This window comes from Salmo salar, chromosome 01 (assembly GCF_965601325.2).
Source record: "Salmo salar chromosome 01, fSalSal1, whole genome shotgun sequence".
NCBI lineage: Eukaryota > Metazoa > Chordata > Actinopteri > Salmoniformes > Salmonidae > Salmo > Salmo salar.
Genome location: NC_138291.1, coordinates 179,839,011 through 179,861,729, shown reverse-complemented (window position 1 = coordinate 179,861,729; position 22,719 = coordinate 179,839,011). Strand labels below are relative to the sequence as shown.

Genomic DNA, 22,719 nt, shown 5'->3' with positions numbered 1-22,719 from the left:
ATCCAATTAGACTACTGTACAGAACTCTGGTCGTTTAGATGGACTCTGTTCCTCCCAATTAGACTACTGTACAGAACTCTGGTCATTTACATGGACTCTGTTCCTCCCAATTAGACTACTGTACAGAACTCTGGTCGTTTACATGGACTCTGTTCCTCCCAATTAGACTACTGTACAGAACTCTGGTCGTTTAGATGGACTCTGTTCCTCCCAATTAGACTACTGTACAGAACTCTGGTCGTTTACATGGACTCTGTTCCTCCCAATTAGACTACTGTACAGAACTCTGGTCGTTTAGATGGACTCTGTTCCTCCCAATTAGACTACTGTACAGAACTCTGGTCATTTACATGGACTCTGTTCCTCCCAATTAGACTACTGTACAGAACTCTGGTCGTTTAGATGGACTCTGTTCCTCCCAATTAGACTACTGTACAGAACTCTGGTCATTTACATGGACTCTGTTCCTCCCAATTAGACTACTGTACAGAACTCTGGTCGTTTAGATGGACTCTGTTCCTCCCAATTAGACTACTGTACAGAACTCTGGTCATTTACATGGACTCTGTTCCTCCCAATTAGACTACTGTACAGAACTCTGGTCGTTTAGATGGACTCTGTTCCTCCCAATTAGACTACTGTACAGAACTCTGGTCATTTACATGGACTCTGTTCCTCCCAATTAGACTACTGTACAGAACTCTGGTCATTTACATGGACTCTGTTCCTCCCAATTAGACTACTGTACAGAACTCTGGTCGTTTAGATGGACTCTGTTCCTCCCAATTAGACTACTGTACAGAACTCTGGTCGTTTAGATGGACTCTGTTCCTCCCAATTAGACTACTGTACAGAACTCTGGTCATTTACATGGACTCTGTTCCTCCCAATTAGACTACTGTACAGAACTCTGGTCGTTTAGATGGACTCTGTTCCTCCCAATTAGACTACTGTACAGAACTCTGGTCATTTACATGGACTCTGTTCCTCCCAATTAGACTACTGTACAGAACTCTGGTCGTTTAGATGGACTCTGTTCCTCCCAATTAGACTACTGTACAGAACTCTGGTCGTTTAGATGGACTCTGTTCCTCCCAATTAGACTACTGTACAGAACTCTGGTCATTTACATGGACTCTGTTCCTCCCAATTAGACTACTGTACAGAACTCTGGTCGTTTAGATGGACTCTGTTCCTCCCAATTAGACTACTGTACAGAACTCTGGTCGTTTAGATGGACTCTGTTCCTCCCAATTAGACTACTGTACAGAACTCTGGTCGTTTACATGGACTCTGTTCCTCCCAATTAGACTACTGTACAGAACTCTGGTCGTTTAGATGGACTCTGTTCCTCCCAATTAGACTACTGTACAGAACTCTGGTCATTTACATGGACTCTGTTCCTCCCAATTAGACTACTGTACAGAACTCTGGTCGTTTAGATGGACTCTGTTCCTCCCAATTAGACTACTGTACAGAACTCTGGTCATTTACATGGACTCTGTTCCTCCCAATTAGACTACTGTACAGAACTCTGGTCGTTTAGATGGACTCTGTTCCTCCCAATTAGACTACTGTACAGAACTCTGGTCGTTTAGATGGACTCTGTTCCTCCCAATTAGACTACTGTACAGAACTCTGGTCATTTACATGGACTCTGTTCCTCCCAATTAGACTACTGTACAGAACTCTGGTCGTTTAGATGGACTCTGTTCCTCCCAATTAGACTACTGTACAGAACTCTGGTCGTTTAGATGGACTCTGTTCCTCCCAATTAGACTACTGTACAGAACTCTGGTCGTTTACATGGACTCTGTTCCTCCCAATTAGACTACTGTACAGAACTCTGGTCGTTTAGATGGACTCTGTTCCTCCCAATTAGACTACTGTACAGAACTCTGGTCGTTTAGATGGACTCTGTTCCTCCCAATTAGACTACTGTACAGAACTCTGGTCGTTTAGATGGACTCTGTTCCTCCCAATTAGACTACTGTACAGAACTCTGGTCGTTTAGATGGACTCTGTTCCTCCCAATTAGACTACTGTACAGAACTCTGGTCGTTTAGATGGACTCTGTTCCTCCCAATTAGACTACTGTACAGAACTCTGGTCGTTTACATGGACTCTGTTCCTTTCCTCACAATTAACTGTCTATGTAGAGTGAATTGATAATGGTACCGTGGTATCTGGTGGGGGGGTGGGTGGGTGGGGGGGGGGGGGGGGGGGGTAAACACAGTACAATCAGTAGAAGTGTCTCTGCTTTCCCATCCAACCAGAGGAGCACCTCATGGGGATGATATCATGTGCCACCCCATCTGAGAGAGATCACATCGGATAGGATCGTACATAAAACACACACGCCCGGTTTCCCCCGATACGCCCTCTCTACCCCCCCAGTGGCTGGCGCTCCCAGGCTCTTTCCCAGAAGGCCACAGTCTAACATCTAACCTCTGACCCATAGCATAATATATATATATATATATATATATATATATATATATATATATATATATATATATATATATATATATATATATATATATATATATATATATATATATACAGTTGAAGTCGGAAGTTTACATACACCTTAGCCAAATACATTTCAACTCAGTTTTTCACAATTCCTGACATTTTAATCCTAGTAAAAATTCCCTGTTTTAGGTCATTTAGGATCACCACTTTGTTTTAAGAATGTGAAATGTCAGAATAATAGTAGAGAGAATGATTTATTTCAGCTTTTATTTCTTTCATCACATTCCCGGTGGGTCAGAAATTTACATGCACTCAATTAGTATTTGGTAGCGTTGCCTTTAAATTGTTTAACTTGGGTCAAACATTTCGGGTAGCCTTCCACAAGCTTTCCACAATAATTTGGGTGAATTTTGGCTCATTCCTCCTGACAGAGCTGGTGTAACTGAGTCAGGTTTGTAGGCCTCCTTGCTCGCACACGCTTTTTCAGTTCTGCCCACACATTTTCTATGGGATTGAGGTCAGGGATTTGTGATGGCCACTCCAATACCTTGACTTTGTTGTCCATAAGCCATTTTGCCACAACTTTGGAAGTATGCTTGGGGTCATTGTCCATTCGGAAGTCCCATTTGCGACCAAGCTTTAACATCCTGACTGATGTCTTGAGATGTTGCTTCAATATATCCACCTAATTTTCCTGCCTCATGATGCCATCTATTTTGTGAAGTGCACCAGTCCCTCCTGCAGCAAAGCACCCCCACAACATGATGCTGCCACCCCCGTGCTTCACGTTTGGGATGGTGTTCTTCGGCTTGCAAACCTCCAACCTTTTTCCTCCTAACATAACGATGGTCATTATGACCAAATAGTTATATTTTTGTTTCATCACACCAGAGGACATTTCTCCAAAAAGTATGATCTTTGTCCCCATGTGCAGTTGTCTGGCTTTTTTTATGGCGGTTTTGGAGCAGTGGCTTCTTCCTTGCTGAGCGGCCTTTCAGGTTGTGTCGTGTGGATATAGATACTTTTGTACCTGTTTCCTCCAGCATCTTCACAAGGTCCTTTGCTGTTGTTCTGGGATTGACTGGCACTTTTCGTTCATCTCTAGGAGACAGAACGCGTCTCCTTCCTGAGCGGTATGGCGGCTGCGTGGTCCTATGGTGTTTATACTTGCGTACTATTGTTTGTACAGATGAACATGATACCTTCAGGTGTTTGGAAATTTCTCCCATGGATGAACCAGACATGTGGAGGTCTACAATTTTTTTTCTGAGGTCTTGGCTGATTTCTTTTGATTTTCCCATGATGTCAAGCAAAGAGGCACTGAGTTTGAAGGTAGGCATTGAAATACATCCACAGGTACACCTCCAATTGACTCAAATGATGTCAATTATCCTATCAGAAGCTTCTAAAGCCATGACATAATTTTCTTGAATTTTCCAAGCTGTTTAAAGGCACAGTCAACTTAGTGTATGTAAATGTCTGACCCACTGGAATTGTGATACAGTGAATTATTAGTGAAATAATCTGTCTGTAAACAATTGTTGGAAAAATGACTTGTGTCATGCACAAAGTAGATGTCTTAACCGACTTGCCAAAACTATAGTTTGTTAACAGGAAATTTGTGGAGTGGTTGAAAAACAAGTTATATGACTCTAACCTAAGTGTATGTAAACTTCCGACTTCAACTGTATGTATTAAAGTGATCAGAATGCTGATGTAATTATTTACTTTGAAAAATGAAAAGAAAAGAGTTAGATGGGATATAGACTAGAATGGAGACGGGGCTTGAACACCGGAGAGCTACAACTAGTCTGAAGGAATGTCCAGTCCGGCATGATATATGAAAGCTTGTCTCTTTCATAGTGTTGGCTGTTTTATACATCTCCCCACGTAGCCAACATGTGAAATGAGTTCCTTAGTAACAGGACCAATCATTGTCAACCTATAAAACCAATCATGTCACAGCCCAGACTGACCTTACACATTGAATTAAATCAAATCAAATTTTATTGGTCACATACACGTGGTTAGCAGATGTTAATGTGAGTGTGGTGAAATGCTTGTGCTTCTAGTTCCGACAGTGCAGCAATATCTAACATGTAATCTAACAATTCCACAACAACTACCTAATACACGCAAATCTAAGTAAAGGAATGGAATAAGAATATATAAATATATGGATGAGCAATGACAGAGCGGCATAGGCAAGATGCAATAGATGGTATAAAATACAGTATATACATATGAGGTGAGTAATGTAAGATATGTAAACATTATTATTTAAAAAAAATTTGTCAACATTATTAAAGTCACTAGTGTTCCATTTATTAAAGTGGCCAATGATTTCAAGTCTGTATGTAGGCAGCTAGTGATGGCTGTTTAACAGTCTGATGGCCTTGAGATAGATGCTGTTCTTCAGTCTCTCGGTCTCAGCTTTGATACACCTGTACTGACCTCTCCTTCTGGATGATAGCGGGGTGAACAGGTAGCGGCTCGGGTGGTTGTTGTCCATGATGATATTTTTGGCCTTCCTGTGACATCAGGTTCTGTAGGTGTCCTGGAGGGCAGGTAGTTTGCCCCCGGTGATGCATTGTGCATCCCACACCACCCTCTGGAGAGCCCTGCGGTTGTGGGCGGTGCAGTTGCTGTACCAGGCGGTGATACAGCCCGACGGGATGCTCTCAATTGTGCATCTGTAAAACTTTGAGGGTTTTAGGTGACAAGCCAAATTTCTTCATCCTTCTGAGGTTGAAGAGGGGCTGTTGCGCCTTCTTCACCACACTTTCTGTGTGGGTGGACCATTTCAGTTTGTCTGTGATGTGTACGCCGAGGAACTTTAAAACTTTCCACCTTCTCCACTGCTGTCCCGTGGATGGGGGAGTGCTCCCTCTTCTGTTTCCTGAAGTCCACAAATATCTCCTTTTTTGTTTTGTTGACGTTGAGTGAGAGGTTTTTTTACCGACAGCACACTCCGAGTGCCCTCACCTCCTCCCTGTAGGCTGTCTCGTCGTTGTTGGTAATCAAGCCCAGTACTGTTGTGTCGTCTGCAAACTTGATGAATGAGTTGGAGGCATGCATGGCCACACAGTCATGGGTGAACAGGGAGTACAAGAGGGGGCTGAGAACGCACCCTTGTGGGGGCCCCAGTGTTGAGGATCAGCGAAGTGGAGGTTTTGTTTCCTACCTTCACCACCTGGGGTCCAGGAACCAATTGCACAGGGCGGGGGTTGAGACCCAGGGCCTCAAGATTAATGATGAGCTTGGAGGGTACTATGAATGCTGAGCTATATTCAATGAACAGCGTTCTTACATATCTATGTTTGTGTGTTTTGCATGTTTTTAAGGAGACAAAATTAGATTTCCATTAGTCAAGTCTCTCAGAACCTTCTCATGACATGGACGTTGTTGATGTTTGTGGTTCCACGTGAGCTACTAAACTAGACCAGAGAGTAATTTGTTAACAGGAGATGAGATGACTGTCTACATTAGTGTGCCACTGTTCTTGTTCTTTGTCTGATCTAGACCAGAGATCTGTATTGTATGGCTGATCACATTACATTTTATTGGATCAAATAAAGTTGTGTTTGTTATTATGACGTTGGGCCGTTTCGCTTCGGTCTGTCTCTTTACTGACCCCAGGCCAGTTCCCTGTTGTCTGTTTGATAAACCTTTGCTGACCCCAGGCCAGTTCCCCGTTGTCTGTTTGATAAACCTTTACTGACCCCAGGCCAGTTCCCCGTTGTCTGTTTGATAAACCTTTACTGACCCCAGGCCAGTTCCCTGTTGTCTGTTTGATAAACCTTTACTGACCCCAGGCCAGTTCCCCGTTGTTTGTTTGACAAACCTTTACTGACCCCAGGCCAGTTCCCTGTTGTCTGTTTCCAACTTGTATGAATGTACAGTTGAAGTCAGAAGATTACATACACTTAGGTTGGAGTCATTAAAACTCGTTTTTCCAACCACTCCACAAATTTCTTGTTAACAAACTATAGTTTTGGCAAGTCAGTTAGGACATCTACTTTGTGCATGACACAAGTCATTTTTCCAACAATTGTTTACAGACAGATTATTTCACTTACAATTCACTGTATCACAATTCCAGTGGGTCAGAAGTTTACATACACTAAGTTGACTGTGCCTTTAAACAGCTTGGAAAATTCCAGAAAAGGATGTCATGGCTTTAGAAGCTTCTGATAGGATAATTGACATAATTTGAAGGTGTACCTGTGGATGTATTTCAAGGCCTACATTCAAGCTCAGTTCCTCTTTGCTTGACATCATGGGAAAATCAAAAGAAATCAGCCAAGACCTCAGAAACAAAATTGTAGACCTCCATAAGTCTGGTTCATCCTTTGAGAACAATTTCCAAATGCCTGAAAGTACCACGTTCATCTGTACGAACAAGTATAAACACCATGGGACCACGCAGCCGTCATACCGCTCAGGAAGGAGACACGTTCTGTCTCCTAGAGATGAACGTACTTTGGTGCGAAAAGTGCAAATCAATCCCAGAACAACAGCAAAGGGGCTTGCAAAGATGCTGGAGGAAACTATCTATCACTCCAGTGTTTAAATGCTAAATTGTAATTATTTTGCCACTATGGCCTATTTATTGCCTTACCTGCCTTATCGTACCTCATTTGCACACACTGTATATAGACTTTTTCTATTGTGTTATTGACTGTGTGTTTTGTTTACTCCATGTGTAACTCTGTTGTTGTATGTTGTCGAACTGCTTTGCTTTATCTTGGCCAGGTCGCAATTGTAAATGAGAACTTGTTCTCAACTGGCCTACCTGGTTAAATAAAGGTGATTTAAAAAAATATATAATAAAATAAAAACAGGTAGAAAAGTATTTATATCCACAGTAAAACGAGTCCTATATCGACAACCTGAAAGGCCGCTCAGCAAGGAAGAAGCCACTGCTCTAAAACCGCCATAAAAAAGCCAGACTACGGTTTGCAACTGCACATTGGGACAAAGATCGTACTTTTTGGAGAAATGTCCTTTGGTCTGATGAAACAAAAATAGAACTGTTTGGCTATAATGACCATCGTTATGTTTGGAGGAAAAAGGGGAAGCTTGCAAGCCGACGAACACCATCACATGGGGGTGGCAGCATCATGTTGTGGGGGTGCTTTGCTGCAGGAGGGACTGGTGCACTTCACAAAATAGATGGCATCATGAGGCAGGAAAATTAGGTGGATATATTGAAGCAACATCTCAAGACATCAGTCAGGAAGTTAAAGCTTGGTCGCAAATGGGTCTTCCAAATGGACAATGACCCCAATCATACTTCCAAAGTTGTGGCAAAATGGCTTAAGGACAACAAAGTCAAGGTATTGGAGTGGCCATCACAAACCCTGACCTCAATCCCATAGAACATTTGTGGGCAGAACTTAAAAAGTGTGTGCGAGCAAGGAGTCCTACAAACCTGACTCAGTTACACCTGCTCTGTCAGGAGGAATGGGCCAAAATTCACCCAATTTATTTATTGTGGGAAGCTTGTGGAAGGCTACCTGAAACGTTTGACCCCAAGTTACACAATTGAAAGGCAATGCTACCAAATACTAATTGATTGTATGTAAACTTCTGACCCACTGAGAATGTGATGAAAGCTGAAATATATCATTCTCTCTACTATTATTCTGACATTTCACATTCTTAAAATAAAGTGGTGATCCTAACTGACCTAAGACAGGGAATTTTTACTAGGATTAAATGTCAGGAATTGTGAAAAACTGAGTTTAAATGTATTTGGCTAAGGTTTATGTTAACTTCTGACTTCAACTGAATGAATGTATGAATTGTCAGACAGGCTGGGATGAATCCGCTGTCTAACTTCATGTACTCACTCAGTGACCTTGTGGTTAAAGTGTCTCCTCTGAGATTGGAAAGCGGTTGGTTTTTAAAAATGACTTCTTCTTGTTTTGTTAACTCCAGGTTCAGCGCTGTCAGCACGATGACTGATGGGGACTATGATTACCTGATCAAGCTCCTGGCTCTGGGGGACTCTGGAGTAGGGAAGACAACCTTTCTATACAGGTACACACACACACACACACACACACACACACACACACACACACACACACACACACACACACACACACCTAGTTATTAGGGATGTGCATCTTTCCCTTTCAATACGATTTGATACCTTCATGGCTCTGTATACAGTACCGGTCAAAAGTTTTGGACACTCATTCAAGGGTATTTTTTTTAATTTGTACAATTTTTTTACATTGTAGAATAATAGTAAAGACATCAAAACTATGAAATAACACATGTGGAATCATGTAGTAACCAAAAAAGTGATAAACAAATGAAAATGTATTTTATATTTGAGATTCTTCAAATAGTCACCCTTTGCCTTGATGACAGCTTTGCACACTCTTGGCATTCTCTCAACCAGCTTCATTAGGTAGTCACCTGGAATGCATTTCAATTAACAGTTGTGCCTTCTTAAAAGTTCATTTGTGGAATTTCTTTCATTCTTAATGCATTTGAGCTAATCAGATGTGTTGTGATAAGGTAGGGGTATACAGAAGATAGCCCTATTTTGTAAAAGACCAAGTCCATATTATGTCAAAAACTGCTCAAATAAGCAAAGAGAAACGACAGTCCACCATTATTTTAAGACATGAAGGTCAGTCAATACGGAAAATAACTTTGAAAGTTTCTTCAAGTTCAGTCGCAAAAACCATCAAGCGCTATGATGAAACTGGCTCTCATGAGGACTGCCACAGGAAAGGAAGACCCAGAGTTACCTCTATTGCAGAGGATAAGTTCATTAGAGTTACCAGCCTCAGAAATTGCAGCCCAAATAAATGCTTCACAGAGTTCAAGTAACAGACGCATCTCAACATCAACTGTTCAGAGGAGACTGTGTGAATCAGTCCTTCATGATTGAGTTGCTGCAAAGAAACGACTACTAAAGGACACCAATAGGAAGAAGAGACTTGCTTGGGCCAAGAAACACGAGCAATGGACATTAGACCGGTGGAAATGTGTCCTTTGGTCTGGAGTCTTTGTGAGACGCAGTGTGGGTGAACGGATGATCTCCGCATGTGTGGTTCCCACCGTGAAGCATGGAGGAGGTGGTGTTATGTGGTGGGGGTACTTTGCTGGTGACACTGTCTGTGACCCTTCACCTAGAATGCTTTTCCAATGGTCTTGAAGGAGTTCCCACATATGCTGAGCACTTGTTGGCTGCTTTTCCTTCGCTCTGCGGTCCAACTCATCCCAAACCATCTCAATTGGGTTGAGGTCGGGTGATTGTGGAGCCCAGGTCATCTGATGCAGCACTCCATCACTCTCCTTCTTGGTCAAATAGCCCTTACACAGCCTGGAGGTGTGTTGGGTCATTGTCCTGTTGAAAAACAAATGATAGTCCCACTAAGCACAAACCAGATGGGATGGCGTATCGCTGCAGAATGCTGTGGTAGCCATGCTGGTTAAGTGTGCCTTGAACTCAACCCCACCGAACACCTTTGGGATGAATTGGAACGCCAACTGTGAGCCAGGCCTAATCGCCCACATCAGTGCCCGACCTCACTAATCTTGTGGCTGAATTGAAGCAAGTCCCCGCGGCAATGTTCCAACATCTAGTGGAAATCCTTCCCAGAAGAGTGGAGGCTATTATAGCAGTAAAGGGGGGGACCAACTCCATATTAATGCCAATGATTTTGAAATAAGATGTTAGATGAGCAGGTGTCCACATACTTTTGGTCATGTAGTGTATTATTATTATTATTATTATTATTATTAATACTACTTTCCTCTTCAGGTACACAGACAACAAGTTCAACCCCAAGTTCATCACCACGGTGGGAATAGACTTCAGGGAAAAGAGAGTGGTGAGTACACGCACGCACACACACACGCATGCGAACGCGATGTTTATGAGTATCGTCCTGCCTTTCCTTTATCAACCCCAGCTCTTCTTCAGACTCACTGAGACTGTGTATGCGTCCCCTATTCTCCACACCTGTCTCAAAGTGAGCACTTGCATACTCCCGTCATCCATTTAAAAGCATTGTATTGAATTAAGCCCTTGGCTGTAAGGACTTTCCACCATTGTTAAATCCATGATGTGGAGATTGGAGGGTGGAGAATCAGTATGCAGCCAGTGATTACCATTTCTCCTCCTCCTAAGACCATCTCTCTTTCTGTTATCTTAATTCATGTCAAGTTGCCTTACTGGGCTGTTCAGAGATTGCCAGGGAAGAGGAGGGGAAGTAGAGCTAGTAAAGTGTAAGTTGAAGAGAGAGGATGAACCTCTGAGAGGAGGGGAAGTAGAGCTAGTAAAGTTTAAATTAAAGAGAGAGGTTGAACCTCTGAGAGGAGGGGAAGTAAAGCTAGTAAAGTTTAAATTAAAGAGAGAGGATGAACCTCTGCCATTGTTAAGCCATGTGACTAAAGTCCTTTGTGACTCCAGTGCCCAGAATGAAGTACAATCTCTCCTGTCAAAGACAGCCAACATATATCACTGTGAATCTAAACTATGATCTCTGTGACAGTAGGGCCATCAATGAGATGTACATTAATCTGTTGTAAATGGTCCAGTAGGACCATCAATGAGATGATAGATGCTGTAAATGTGAGCGAAAACAAGAAAGCTTACATCTCTTAAAGGGCTAGGAGACAGTAGAGCAAGGGGCTCTTGTGTAAGCGTTCTTGTTTTCGCTCACATTTACAGCATCTAACATCTCATTGATGGTCCTACCTTGTCCCAGACCTGCTGTTTTCAACTCTCTAGAGACAGCAGGAGCGGTAGAGATACTCTCAATGATTGGTTATGAAAAGCCAACTGACATTTACTCCTGAGGTGCTGACCTGTTGCACCCTCAACAACCACTGTGATTATTATTATCTGACCCTGCTGGTCATCTATGAACGTTTGAACATCTTGGCCATGTTCTGTTATAATCTCCACCCGGCACAGCCAGAAGAGGACTGGCCACCCCTCATAGCCTGGTTCCTCTCTAGGTTTCTTCCTAGGTTCTGGCCTTTCTAGGGAGTTTTCCTAGCCACCGTGCTTCTACACCTGCATTACTTGCTGTTTGGGGTTTTAGGCTGGGTTTCTGTACAGCACTTTGAGATATCAGCTGATGTAAGAAGGGCTTTATAAATACATTTGATTTGTGTTTTATAAATATCTTTTCAACCCAAACCTTTTCCTACGTTTTTTTTCTGGGGGGGGGGGGGGGGGGTTGGAGAAAAGAGGTCAGTATCTTCCTGAGGCATTTGTAAATCTGACCCTTTTTTGGTGTGTTACACACAGACATGAGATCTGTGAACCATCCCGTCAGGTGAAGGAGGGAGAGGGAACAACGTAGATTATGATCACTGTCTGCTGTTTTTAGTGATGGTCCTCTGAGTCCGAATGCCCTCCTCAGACAGTTAGTTCACCATGCCGTTGGATGGTTACTGGCTAGCGTTAGCATTTGTCATCCAGGAATACATGACAGTAGGCTAACAGCTAGACAGAGGGAGAAAATGCTAATATTCCCTTGTAAGGTCCGTGAATGCAAAATACATATATTTACAATGTAAAGAAAAGCATGACTGTTAGTCGACATTATGTCTTGCGATTTTAATTTTTTTCTCCCTCCCTCACAGTTCTCCCATACAGACACCGTTCGGTTTCTCTGAATCTCCTATTTAATACAGTATGACCCTGTTTTTATCTTTTCACTTCGAACCTGTTTCTATCAGTTCAATTGTTCCTGTATTTTCTTTGGATTCTGCAGCAAAAGTAATTTTCCTTTCCCCAGATAACGGTTTTATTCTCTTTTGGCAACAACACCTTCAAAACAGGGTTTGTCTTCTGTTTGTTTTGAAGCCAGACGCAACTGGTGTGTGTGTGTGTGTGTGTGTGTGTGGTGTGTGTGTGTGTGTGTGTGTGTGTGTGTGTGTGTGTGTGTGTGTGTGTGTGTGTGTGTGTGTGTGTGTGTGTGTGTGTGTGTGTGTGTGTGTGTGTGTGTGTGTGTTTTTCAGGTGTACACAGCGTCGGGCCCCAATGGAACCACAGGGAAGACTTTTAAAGTTCACCTCCAGCTCTGGGATACGGCTGGACAGGAGAGGTACTGTATTACAATAATGTTTCTAATGGGTTACAATAACGTTTCTCTTAACGGGCGACGCTAACGTTTCTCTTAACGGGCGACGCTAACGTCTCTCTTAACGGGCGACGCTAACGTCTCTCTTAACGGGCGACGCTAACGTCTCTCTTAACGGGCGACGCTAACGTCTCTCTAATCACTAACAGTCACTCTGTACTCAGGCTCCTCCATCACTGAGGTGGAATCACTAACAGTCACTCTGTACTCAGGCTCCTCCATCACTGAGGTGGAATCACTAACAGTCACTCTGTACTCAGGCTCCTCCATCACTGAGGTGGAATCACTAGCAGTCACTCTGTTCTCAGGCTCCTCCATCACTGAGGTGGAATCACTAACAGTCACTCTGTACTCAGGCTCCTCCATCACTGAGGTGAATCACTAACAGTCACTCTGTACTCATACTCCTCCATCACTGAGGTGGAATCACTAACAGTCACTCTGTACTCAGGCTCCACCATCACTGAGGTGGAATCACTAACAGTCACTCTGTACTCAGACACCTCCATCACTGAGGTGGAATCACTAACAGTCACTCTGTACTCAGGCTCCTCCATCACTGAGGTGGAATCACTAACAGTCACTCTGTACTCAGGCTCCTCCATCACTGAGGTGGAATCACTAACAGTCACTCTGTACTCAGGCTCCTCCATCACTGAGGTGGAATCACTAACAGTCACTCTGTACTCAGGCTCCACCATCACTGAGGTGGAATCACTAACAGTCACTCTGTACTCAGGCTCCTCCATCACTGAGGTGAATCACTAACAGTCACTCTGTACTCATACTCCTCCATCACTGAGGTGGAATCACTAACAGTCACTCTGTACTCAGGCTCCTCCATCACTGAGGTGGAATCACTAACAGTCACTCTGTACTCAGGCTCCTCCATCACTGAGGTGGAATCACTAAAGTCACTCTGTACTCAGGCTCCACCATCACTGAGGTGGAATCACTAAAGTCACTCTGTACTCAGGCTCCTCCATCACTGAGGTGGAATCACTAAAGTCACTCTGTACTCAGGCTCCACCATCACTGAGGTGGAATCACTAACAGTCACTCTGTACTCACAAGGTAAAAACATCTTCAGAGAGTCTACCTGTGTTGCTAACGGCTCAGACCCCTTCCGTACGTACCTGACAGAAACCTGAAGTGTCTTTTTGATCTGGGGGAAAAAATAACCCTCTCAGAGAACACAGCATCACTGAGACCAACTGAGTTGCGTCACAAAAGGCACCCTGTGCCCTATACAGTGAACTACTTTTGACCAGATCTCTAGGGGCCCTGGTCAAAAGTAGTGCACTACATAGGTAATTGGGTGCCATTTGGGACACTTCTGACACGTATGATGATGACTCATCAGTGGTATTATATAGTCTGTATTGATGACTCATCAGTGGTATTATATAGTATGTATTGATGACTCATCAGTGGTATTATATGGTATGTATTGATGACTCATCAGTGGTATTATATGGTATGTATTGATGACTCATCAGTGGTATTATATGGTATGTATTGATGACTCATCAGTGGTATTATATGGTATGTATTGATGACTCATCAGTGGTATTATATAGTCTGAATTGATGACTCATCAGTGGTATTATATAGTCTGTATTGATGACTCATCAGTGGTATTATATAGTATGTATTGATGACTCATCAGCGGTATTGTATGTATTGATGACTCATCAGCGGTATTATATAGTCTGTATTGATGACTCATCAGCGGTATTGTATGTATCGATGACTCATCAGTGGTATTATATGGTCTGAATTGATGACTCATCAGTGGTATTATATAGTCTGTATTGATGACTCATCAGTGGTATTATATAGTCTGTATTGATGACTCAGTGGTATTATATGGTATGTATTGATGACTCATCAGTGGTATTATATAGTCTGTATTGATGACTCATCAGTGGTATTATATAGTCTGTATTGATGACTCAGTGGTATTATATGGTATGTATTGATGACTCATCAGTGGTATTATATAGTCTGTATTGATGACTCATCAGTGGTATTATATAGTCTGTATTGATGACTCATCAGTGGTATTATATAGTCTGTATTGATGACTCATCAGCGGTATTATATAGTCTGTATCGATGACTCATCAGTGGTATTGTATGTATCGATGACTCATCAGTGGTATTATATAGTCTGTATTGATGACTCAGTGGTATTATATGGTATGTATTGATGACTCATCAGTGGTATTATATAGTCTGTATTGATGACTCATCAGTGGTATTATATAGTCTGTATTGATGACTCATCAGTGGTATTATATAGTCTGTATTGATGACTCATCAGCGGTATTATATAGTCTATTTATGACTCATCAGTGGTATTATATAGTATGTATTGATGACTCATCAGCGGTATTATATAGTATGTATTGATGACTCATCAGCGGTATTATATAGTATGTATTGATGACTCATCAGCGGTATTATATAGTATGTATTGATGACTCATCAGCGGTATTATATAGTATGTATTGATGACTCATCAGCGGTATTATATAGTATGTATTGATGACTCATCAGTGGTATTATATAGTATGTATTGATGACTTATCAGCGGTATTATATAGTATGTATTTATGACTCATCAGCGGTATTATATTTTATGTGTATAGTTCAACTCATTTCTGAAAGGGCCTTTATATTTATGTATTTTGTTTGAACCTTTAATTTAACTAGGCAAGTCAATTTAAGAACAAATATCACAAATGTGATACAGCCTGGAATCAAACCAGCGTCTGTAGGGATGACTCTAGCACTGAGATGCAGTGCCTTAGACCGCTCCGCTCTGCCAGGAGCTTCTGTATGCCAGAAGGACATTTTCAATTCTCTAAATTGAAAGATCATTTCTAATTTGAGAATTGAATCACTTGCAAGCTGGAAGCCACACTGGCAATCTTGCAACAGTAAAATGGTCATTTGGCAAATGCTTTTTATCCAAAAGCGATTTAATTACATAACTGTCTCCATTGGAAGATATATTCAGTACAGGTGGCCCATGTGGGAATCGAACCAACACAATCCTGCTGTTACTAACCTCCATACCTTCCCAGGTTCAGGAGTCTAACCACAGCCTTCTTCAGAGATGCCATGGGCTTCCTGCTCATGTTTGACCTCACCAGCCAACAGAGCTTTCTGAACGTCCGCAACTGGATGAGTACGTAGTGGTCTAAGTAGTCAGTACACACACACACACACACACACACACACACACACACACACACACACACACACACACACACACACACACACACACACACCCCAGTCCTGAGGGAACACAACGTGGCCAGAGTTTGGGGATTCAGTCAATTCACTTATTGAATAGAATTACAAAGTTTTCCTCCGTTAAGTTAATTATTTAACCAGTCAATTAACAACTAATTCTTATTGACAAATGACGGCCTGGCATTTGAAAAGATGGTTTCATTAAGGAGGCACTGGAAGAGTAGACAGGTCCTCAGGGGATTAATATGAATCAATACTGTAGTCATTCGGGCCTTTGATCTAGGAAGTATGAAAAGGTTAGTAGCAAACTGTTTTCTGGAGAAGGAAACGTACACACCTTAATTAGCGGAAGTCCAGACCCCCCAGGACAAAATAAGTTACCTTCACATTCTCTTACTCTGCTGCAATACTTTGATTAATTAGTCAATGTTTTGCCAGAAAGCTACTTTCATCAGGGACTAGTACTACTAAACTGTGGTATCTTGGTACTCTAATCATGCCGGCTTTAGATTCAGCACAGGATGTAGAAAAAGGTGACTAGTAAACTACAGAATGAGTGTGAGGACACACAGCGCTGTCCCAAAAGAGAGACAGAATATAAAAGGTGGTGTTTTTTATTCCATGTCCACAATGTTAACTGTTCCATGTTGTCCCCAGGCCAGCTGCAGACCAATGTTAACTGTTGTCGTCAGGCCAGCTGCAGGCCAATGTTAACTGTTGTCGTCAGGCCAGCTGCAGGCCAATGTTAACTGTTGTCGTCAGGCCAGCTGCAGACCAATGTTAACTGTTGTCGTCAGGCCAGCTGCAGACCAATGTTAACTGTTGTCGTCAGGCCAGCTGCAGACCAATGTTAACTGTTGTCCCCAGGCCAGCTGCAGACCAATGTTAACTGTTGTCGTCAGGCCAGCTGCAGACCAATGTTAACTGTTGTCGTCAGGCCAGCTGCAGACCAATGTTAACTGTTGTCGTCAGGCCAGCTGCAGACCAATGTTAACTGTTGTCGTCAGGCCAGCTGCAGACCAATGTTAACTGTTGTCGTCAGGCCAGCTGCAGACCAATGTTAACTGTTGTCGTCAGGCCAGCTGCAGACCAATGTTAACTGTTGTCGTCAGGCCAGCTGCAGACCAATGTTAACTGTTGTCGTCAGGCCAGCTGCAGACCAATGTTAACTGTTGTCGTCAGGCCAGCTGCAGGCCAATGTTAACTGTTCCATGTTGTCCCCAGGCCAGCTGCAGGCCAATGTTAACTGTTCCATGTTGTCCCCAGGCCAGCTGCAGGCCAATGCTAACTGTTCCATGTTGTCCCCAGGCCAGCTGCAGGCCAATGCGTACTGTGAGAACCCAGACATTGTGTTGGTGGGCAACAAGGCAGACCTGGCGGACCAGAGAGAGGTGCAGGAGAAGCACGCTAAGGAACTAGCCGACAAGTACGGGTGAGTATGCACACACACACACACACACACGCACGCGCAAACACACACACACCCACCACACACCACACACCACGCACACGCAGAAACACGGAAAAGAGAGCGCCAGAAACCACCGTTAGACCTAATGAGTATTAGGTTATACAGTTGAAGTCGGAAGTTTACATAGGCTTAGGTTGGAGTCATTAAAACTTGTTTTTCAACCACTCCACAAATTTAAGGTGTATGTGAACTTCCGACTTCAACTGTACTTGCCTCAGAAGATCGACGACTGATGTCTAAAGTAAAGTAGTCAGCCGAGAAAGGCAATGTGGCTTTTATTGTTGCTGAGGCTGCAGTTATAGTCCCACTGATGACCAGCTCTCACTCTCCACTACAACCAAGGATTAATACTTCCACTGAATACGGCTCCTCTGTCCTGTATGAGTGCTAGGCTTGTCCTTCAGAGCTCTCTCTCTCTCTGTGTTGTCATTGAGAGCTGTACATAAGGATACTTTGTGGTCTAGAGTGACCTGGTTGTTGTCTCTGTAGGGTAACCAGGTGTCCCAGTGTAATGTCTCTGTAGGGTAACCAGGTGTACCAGTGTAATGTCTCTGTAGGGTAACCAGGTGTCCCAGTGTAATGTCTCTGTAGGGTAACCAGGTGTACCAGTGTAATGTGTTGTCTCTGTAGGGTTCCAGTGTAATGTGATACATTTACATTTTAGTCATTTAGCAGACGCTCTTATCCAGAGCGACTTACAGTAGTGAATGCCTACATTTCATACAATTCATACATTTTTTTCCGTACTGGTCCCCCGTGGGAATCGAACCCACAACCCTGGCGTTGCAAACACCATGCTCTACCAACTGAGCCACACGGGACACATACTTTGATAATTACAAGACATTAGTATTTATTTTCTCTTCACACATTCTCCTTTTTAGTCCCTCTTTTATTGTTTGTTTTACAATATTGTACTTGAGAAAACATACATTTTTGAGCGAGAAGTAGTTTATTTTTCTGGGTTATTGGTCCTGTCTGATCTGGTTTCTCTCTGTCCGCTGTGATCTGGGTTTTGTATGTCCTGTCTGCTATGGATTCTGTATGTCCTGTCTGATCTGGGTTCTGTATGTGTCCTGTCTGATCTGGGTTCTGTATGTGTCCTGTCTGATCTGGGTTCTGTATGTGTCCTGTCTGATCTGGGTTCTGTATGTGTCCTGTCTGATCTGGGTTCTGTATGTCCCCTGTAGGATCCCGTACTTTGAGACGTCGGCAGCGACGGGGTCTGAGGTGGACAAGGCCGTCATCGCTCTACTAGACCTGGTCATGAAGAGGATGGAGCAGTGTGTCGACAAGCCCACCGCCGAGCCCGCTAACGGGGGAGGGGCCACCAAGCTGGAGGACGCCGCGCCTGACCAGAAGAAGTGTGCATGCTAGACCTGGCCTCTTCCACGTCCCCCTTCTCCCTACTCTGGTTGGTCCTCTAGTGCGCCCTCTGGTGGCCAGACGCAGAAGGGCAGCAGCGTGGCCATAGCATGATGTGTGAGGGGGCAGCTCAGTCAGCCACAATGGAATGGGGCTGTGGTTCTGGCCTTGCATGGCCTGTGTGTACTGTGCTGGGCCTGGCTATGTGTCTCTCCTGCCTGTCCTGTGTTGTGTTGTATTGTGTCCCAAATGTCACCCTGTTCCCTTACGTAGGGCATTACATTTGACCAGAGCCTATAAGGTGTGCACTATGTAGATTGCCTTGGACATAATGGACAAGACAGCGGGACGAGGTGGAGCTGAGTTCATTATCTCCAAGGTAATGTACAGAACGGAGGCATTTATCCCGCTTATACCACAGTTGCCAAAGAAAACAATACTAAAGCACACATTTTCTGGTGGAAATGTTTTTCATAGATATTTTTAATTCATTAAAAGTCAAATTCATACTTTTTCCATCCTCCCATGAAACCTGATTGTTAGTCTGTTGCCAGAGATGCAACCCAGTTGTTCATTCCTTCTGTTCTGTGGACGTTTTTATTCGGTTGCCATGCTGACTTGCTTTTGCTAGCTAGTCAACAATTTTTTTTAACACAATCACGTCAACCTCTGCAGCCAGAATAACAAGAGTAGCTGCGTTTGTTTTAAGCTGTTTTCTAGTGACAATTCATTTGAATACATCCATAAAAATGAGCTGATGATGAGCGATTTTGGCATTGAACAGTTTGCGTTCGCGTCAGGAGAGCACATTGCATATTTACATTTTGAGTCGTTTAGCGAACGCTCTTATCCAGAGTGATTTGCAGTAGCAATTAGGGTTAAGTACCTTGCTCAAGGGCACATTGTTCACCTAGTCCACTCGGGGATTCGAACCAGAGACCTTTCGGTTACTGGCCCAATGCTCTTAACTGCTAGGCTAGCTGCCGCCCTTATCGAACACGTCATACACTAGGCTTGAACGTAGCTAAACAGTTTGTTGCTAGCAAACATGCCAACATGACCAATCGAATTTAACAATATCAGTTGCTGAAAACAGCTGGTCAAAATAGAAAAGTGGACGGGTTTGACAGCATAGCTCCACGATTGCAACATTGAAGGACCGGGAAAAATTGAATGTTCATCCCATCACTCATCACGTTAGGTCATCAGAGGTCTCTGCAAAAAATAAATGAATGCTAGCTAGCTAGTTAGCTAACTTTTTCCTTGTTGGACCTGCGTTTACAATGTATCCAATATCGGTTTGTGTGGTTGTTGGTTTGTCTGCATGTGTAATGCTTTATAATGCGTCATGATTAGGTATCCCATATATCTGTCTCAGAGACATCCAACTGTCTTCTACATTTGGTTTTTTTAATACCCATTCTAGAATGCCCTTCTTAGCCAATCAGAAACGAGTATTCAACAACGCTGTGGTATAAATAGGGAATAGGTTGCCATTTGGGACGAAAGCCTGGCCTACCGGAGGCCTACGCTTTATCAGACTTTATATCCTCATGTTCTTTACAAGTATTTGTCAAATCTAATTTACTGCCTTGGCTTTTAAGGCCCCGTCCGTACAGTACCAATATTAAAAATCTAATTTACTGCCTTGGCTTTTAAGGCCCCGTCCGTACAGTACCAATATTAAAAATCTAATTTACTGCCTTGGCTTTTAAGGCCCCGTCCGTACAGTACCAATATTAAAAATCTAATTTACTGCCTTGGCTTTTAAGGCCCCGTCCGTACAGTACCAATATTAAAAATCAAATTTACTGCCTTGGCTTTTAAGGCCCCGTCCGTACAGTACCAATATTAAAAATCAAATTTACTGCCTTGGCTTTTAAGGCCCCGTCCGTACAGTACCAATATTAAAAATCTAATTTACTGCCTTGGCTTTTAAGGCCCCGTCCGTACAGTACCAATATTAAAAATCTAATTTACTGCCTTGGCTTTTAAGGCCCCGTCCGTACAGTACCAATATTAAAAATCTAATTTACTGCCTTGGCTTTTAAGGCCCCGTCCGTACAGTACCAATATTAAAAATCTAATTTACTGCCTTGGCTTTTAAGGCCCCGTCCGTACAGTACCAATATTAAAAATCTAATTTACTGCCTTGGCTTTTACCAATATTAAAATCACAAAGCATTTGACCAGTTATTTATATATGGTTTTTGTGTATTTAAAGTTCTTATTCTAGAGTTGTATGTTTTAACTTTTTGTTTTAGATCAGATTGTTGTTGTTGTTATTATTATTATTATTATTATTATTATTATTATTATTACAGTAAATCTAATCCGTTAGATTATGGTTCAACACACTCATTTCAATTTACAGTAAATGTGATCCCCATTTAACAGTACTTTTTGACAACCGTGTATAGCAGTGAGGTATGATCAACTTTATCATATTGTAATATCCCTCAGTCAAGACTGATATAATATTACCGTCAGGAAAATACATCGCCAAGCAGTAAATATCTCATTGATGATAATTGCGGTTGGTCTGTCTGTGCCAAAATTAACTGGTCAGGTACACATATTTTGCCTGTTATTTCGGGTGTAGCTAAATGCTTGTGTTCCTAGCTCCGACAGTGCAGTAATATCTAACCAGGTCAGGAATGTCTGTCTGTCTGTGGTTTGTTTACCAAGGGCCTTTTGACATTCCTAGCTGCTAATCTCGTGTGACAGACTTTAACATCAAATCTAGCTACAGTAGTTGGCTAGTGCACGCAAGATGTAGTTCTGTGTTCCCGTGATGCTGTTGCTACAGACGTAGCATGCCACATCTACCAGCTTTACAGGACTTACTCCACTTCTCACGGCCTGGCTAGTGACAACACAAGTGTTCAACAACCACTGCTCTCCCCCACCCACCACCTTTTCATACACCTGAATGTAACATCCTCAACTTTTCTATAACGAAATAATAACATGATGGTACATAGGGACCAAGACAGACAGGCAGTCAGTGTTACCAACTAGTATTGTGTTTAAGACGAGACAAAAGTCCATAATGTAGTATCTGTTCTGTATATAACTGATGTGGAATTAGTGTTTAATAAACCTGATTGTAGAACATGTTTTGGCTTTAAAAAAAAAAAAAAAAAAAAAAAAAAAAAGATTATGTGGTGTAGCCTACTGGTTGTTGTATAACTTGGTGAGAAAATGGTGTTCCTTACAATGGAGTTTGGCTGCGATTTTGAGTTTTATCAGGTTATCAGAGATCGTCTTGATTCAGATACCATCATGGATCATTTTTTATTTTTTTTTAAACAATTTAAATAGAGGGGATGTCAGAGGTTACTAGAATAGTTCTGCAGAGTAACTCTCATCTTCTCTCCTTGATCACTCGCATTTGGTATTTACTATTACCAGTAAGAAGCCTCTTTGGTGACCAATGGTGCCACCTTCTATACTGTCCAGGGAATATAGTGCTAAACCAAGCCTAGTGCCAAACCAGCTTAAAAGCCAAGGCAGTGCCATTAAGTCCTTTCTCTCATCTAGTCCGAACTCCAGTCTCAGTACATACAGTAGCTGGTAACACTTTATTTGACGGGTACATGGATACTGTAAGGACATCATAACACATTTATTACACATTCATAGGAAGTGCATAACAGTTCATGAATGCTTATGTCAACAGCTGCAGGTTAATAACTATTATGTAGTCCTTATGTCAACAGCTGCAGGTTGATCTCTGTTAAGTAGTCCTTATGTCAACAGCTGCAGGTTGATCTCTGTTAAGTAGTCCTTATGTCAACAGCTGCAGGTTGATCTCTGTTAAGTAGACCTTATGTCAACAGCTACAGGTTGATCTCTGTTAAGTAGTCCTTATGTACAGTGTTACATAGTCTTATCAGGAACATAATGTATAGCTACTGTACATCTCTCAGATGTTAAGTCTCCTTACTTAACCACTATGGTCGAACTGGTCTACTACTGGAATGATAACACTATGGTCGAACTGGTCTACTACTGAAAT

At 42.5% G+C, this 22,719-nt stretch overlaps 1 protein-coding gene across 3 annotated transcripts in view; it reads left to right on the top strand.

The window, feature by feature from the left end:
* Window positions 1-21,813, top strand: part of LOC106572338 (ras-related protein Rab-27B) — an 81,297-nt gene extending 59,484 nt beyond the window's left edge. For all 3 annotated transcript variants that reach the window (XM_045694065.2, XM_014146387.3, XM_045694076.2), the window contains 6 exons: window positions 8,419-8,520; window positions 10,265-10,334; window positions 12,478-12,563; window positions 15,691-15,794; window positions 17,171-17,294; window positions 18,524-21,813. In XM_045694065.2, coding sequence (XP_045550021.1) covers window positions 8,438-8,520; window positions 10,265-10,334; window positions 12,478-12,563; window positions 15,691-15,794; window positions 17,171-17,294; window positions 18,524-18,710 — 654 coding nt within the window. In that variant the 5' untranslated portion in view covers window positions 8,419-8,437 and the 3' untranslated portion in view covers window positions 18,711-21,813. The remainder of the gene's footprint in view (window positions 1-8,418; window positions 8,521-10,264; window positions 10,335-12,477; window positions 12,564-15,690; window positions 15,795-17,170; window positions 17,295-18,523) is intronic.
* The last annotated feature ends 906 nt before the right edge of the window (window positions 21,814-22,719 follow it).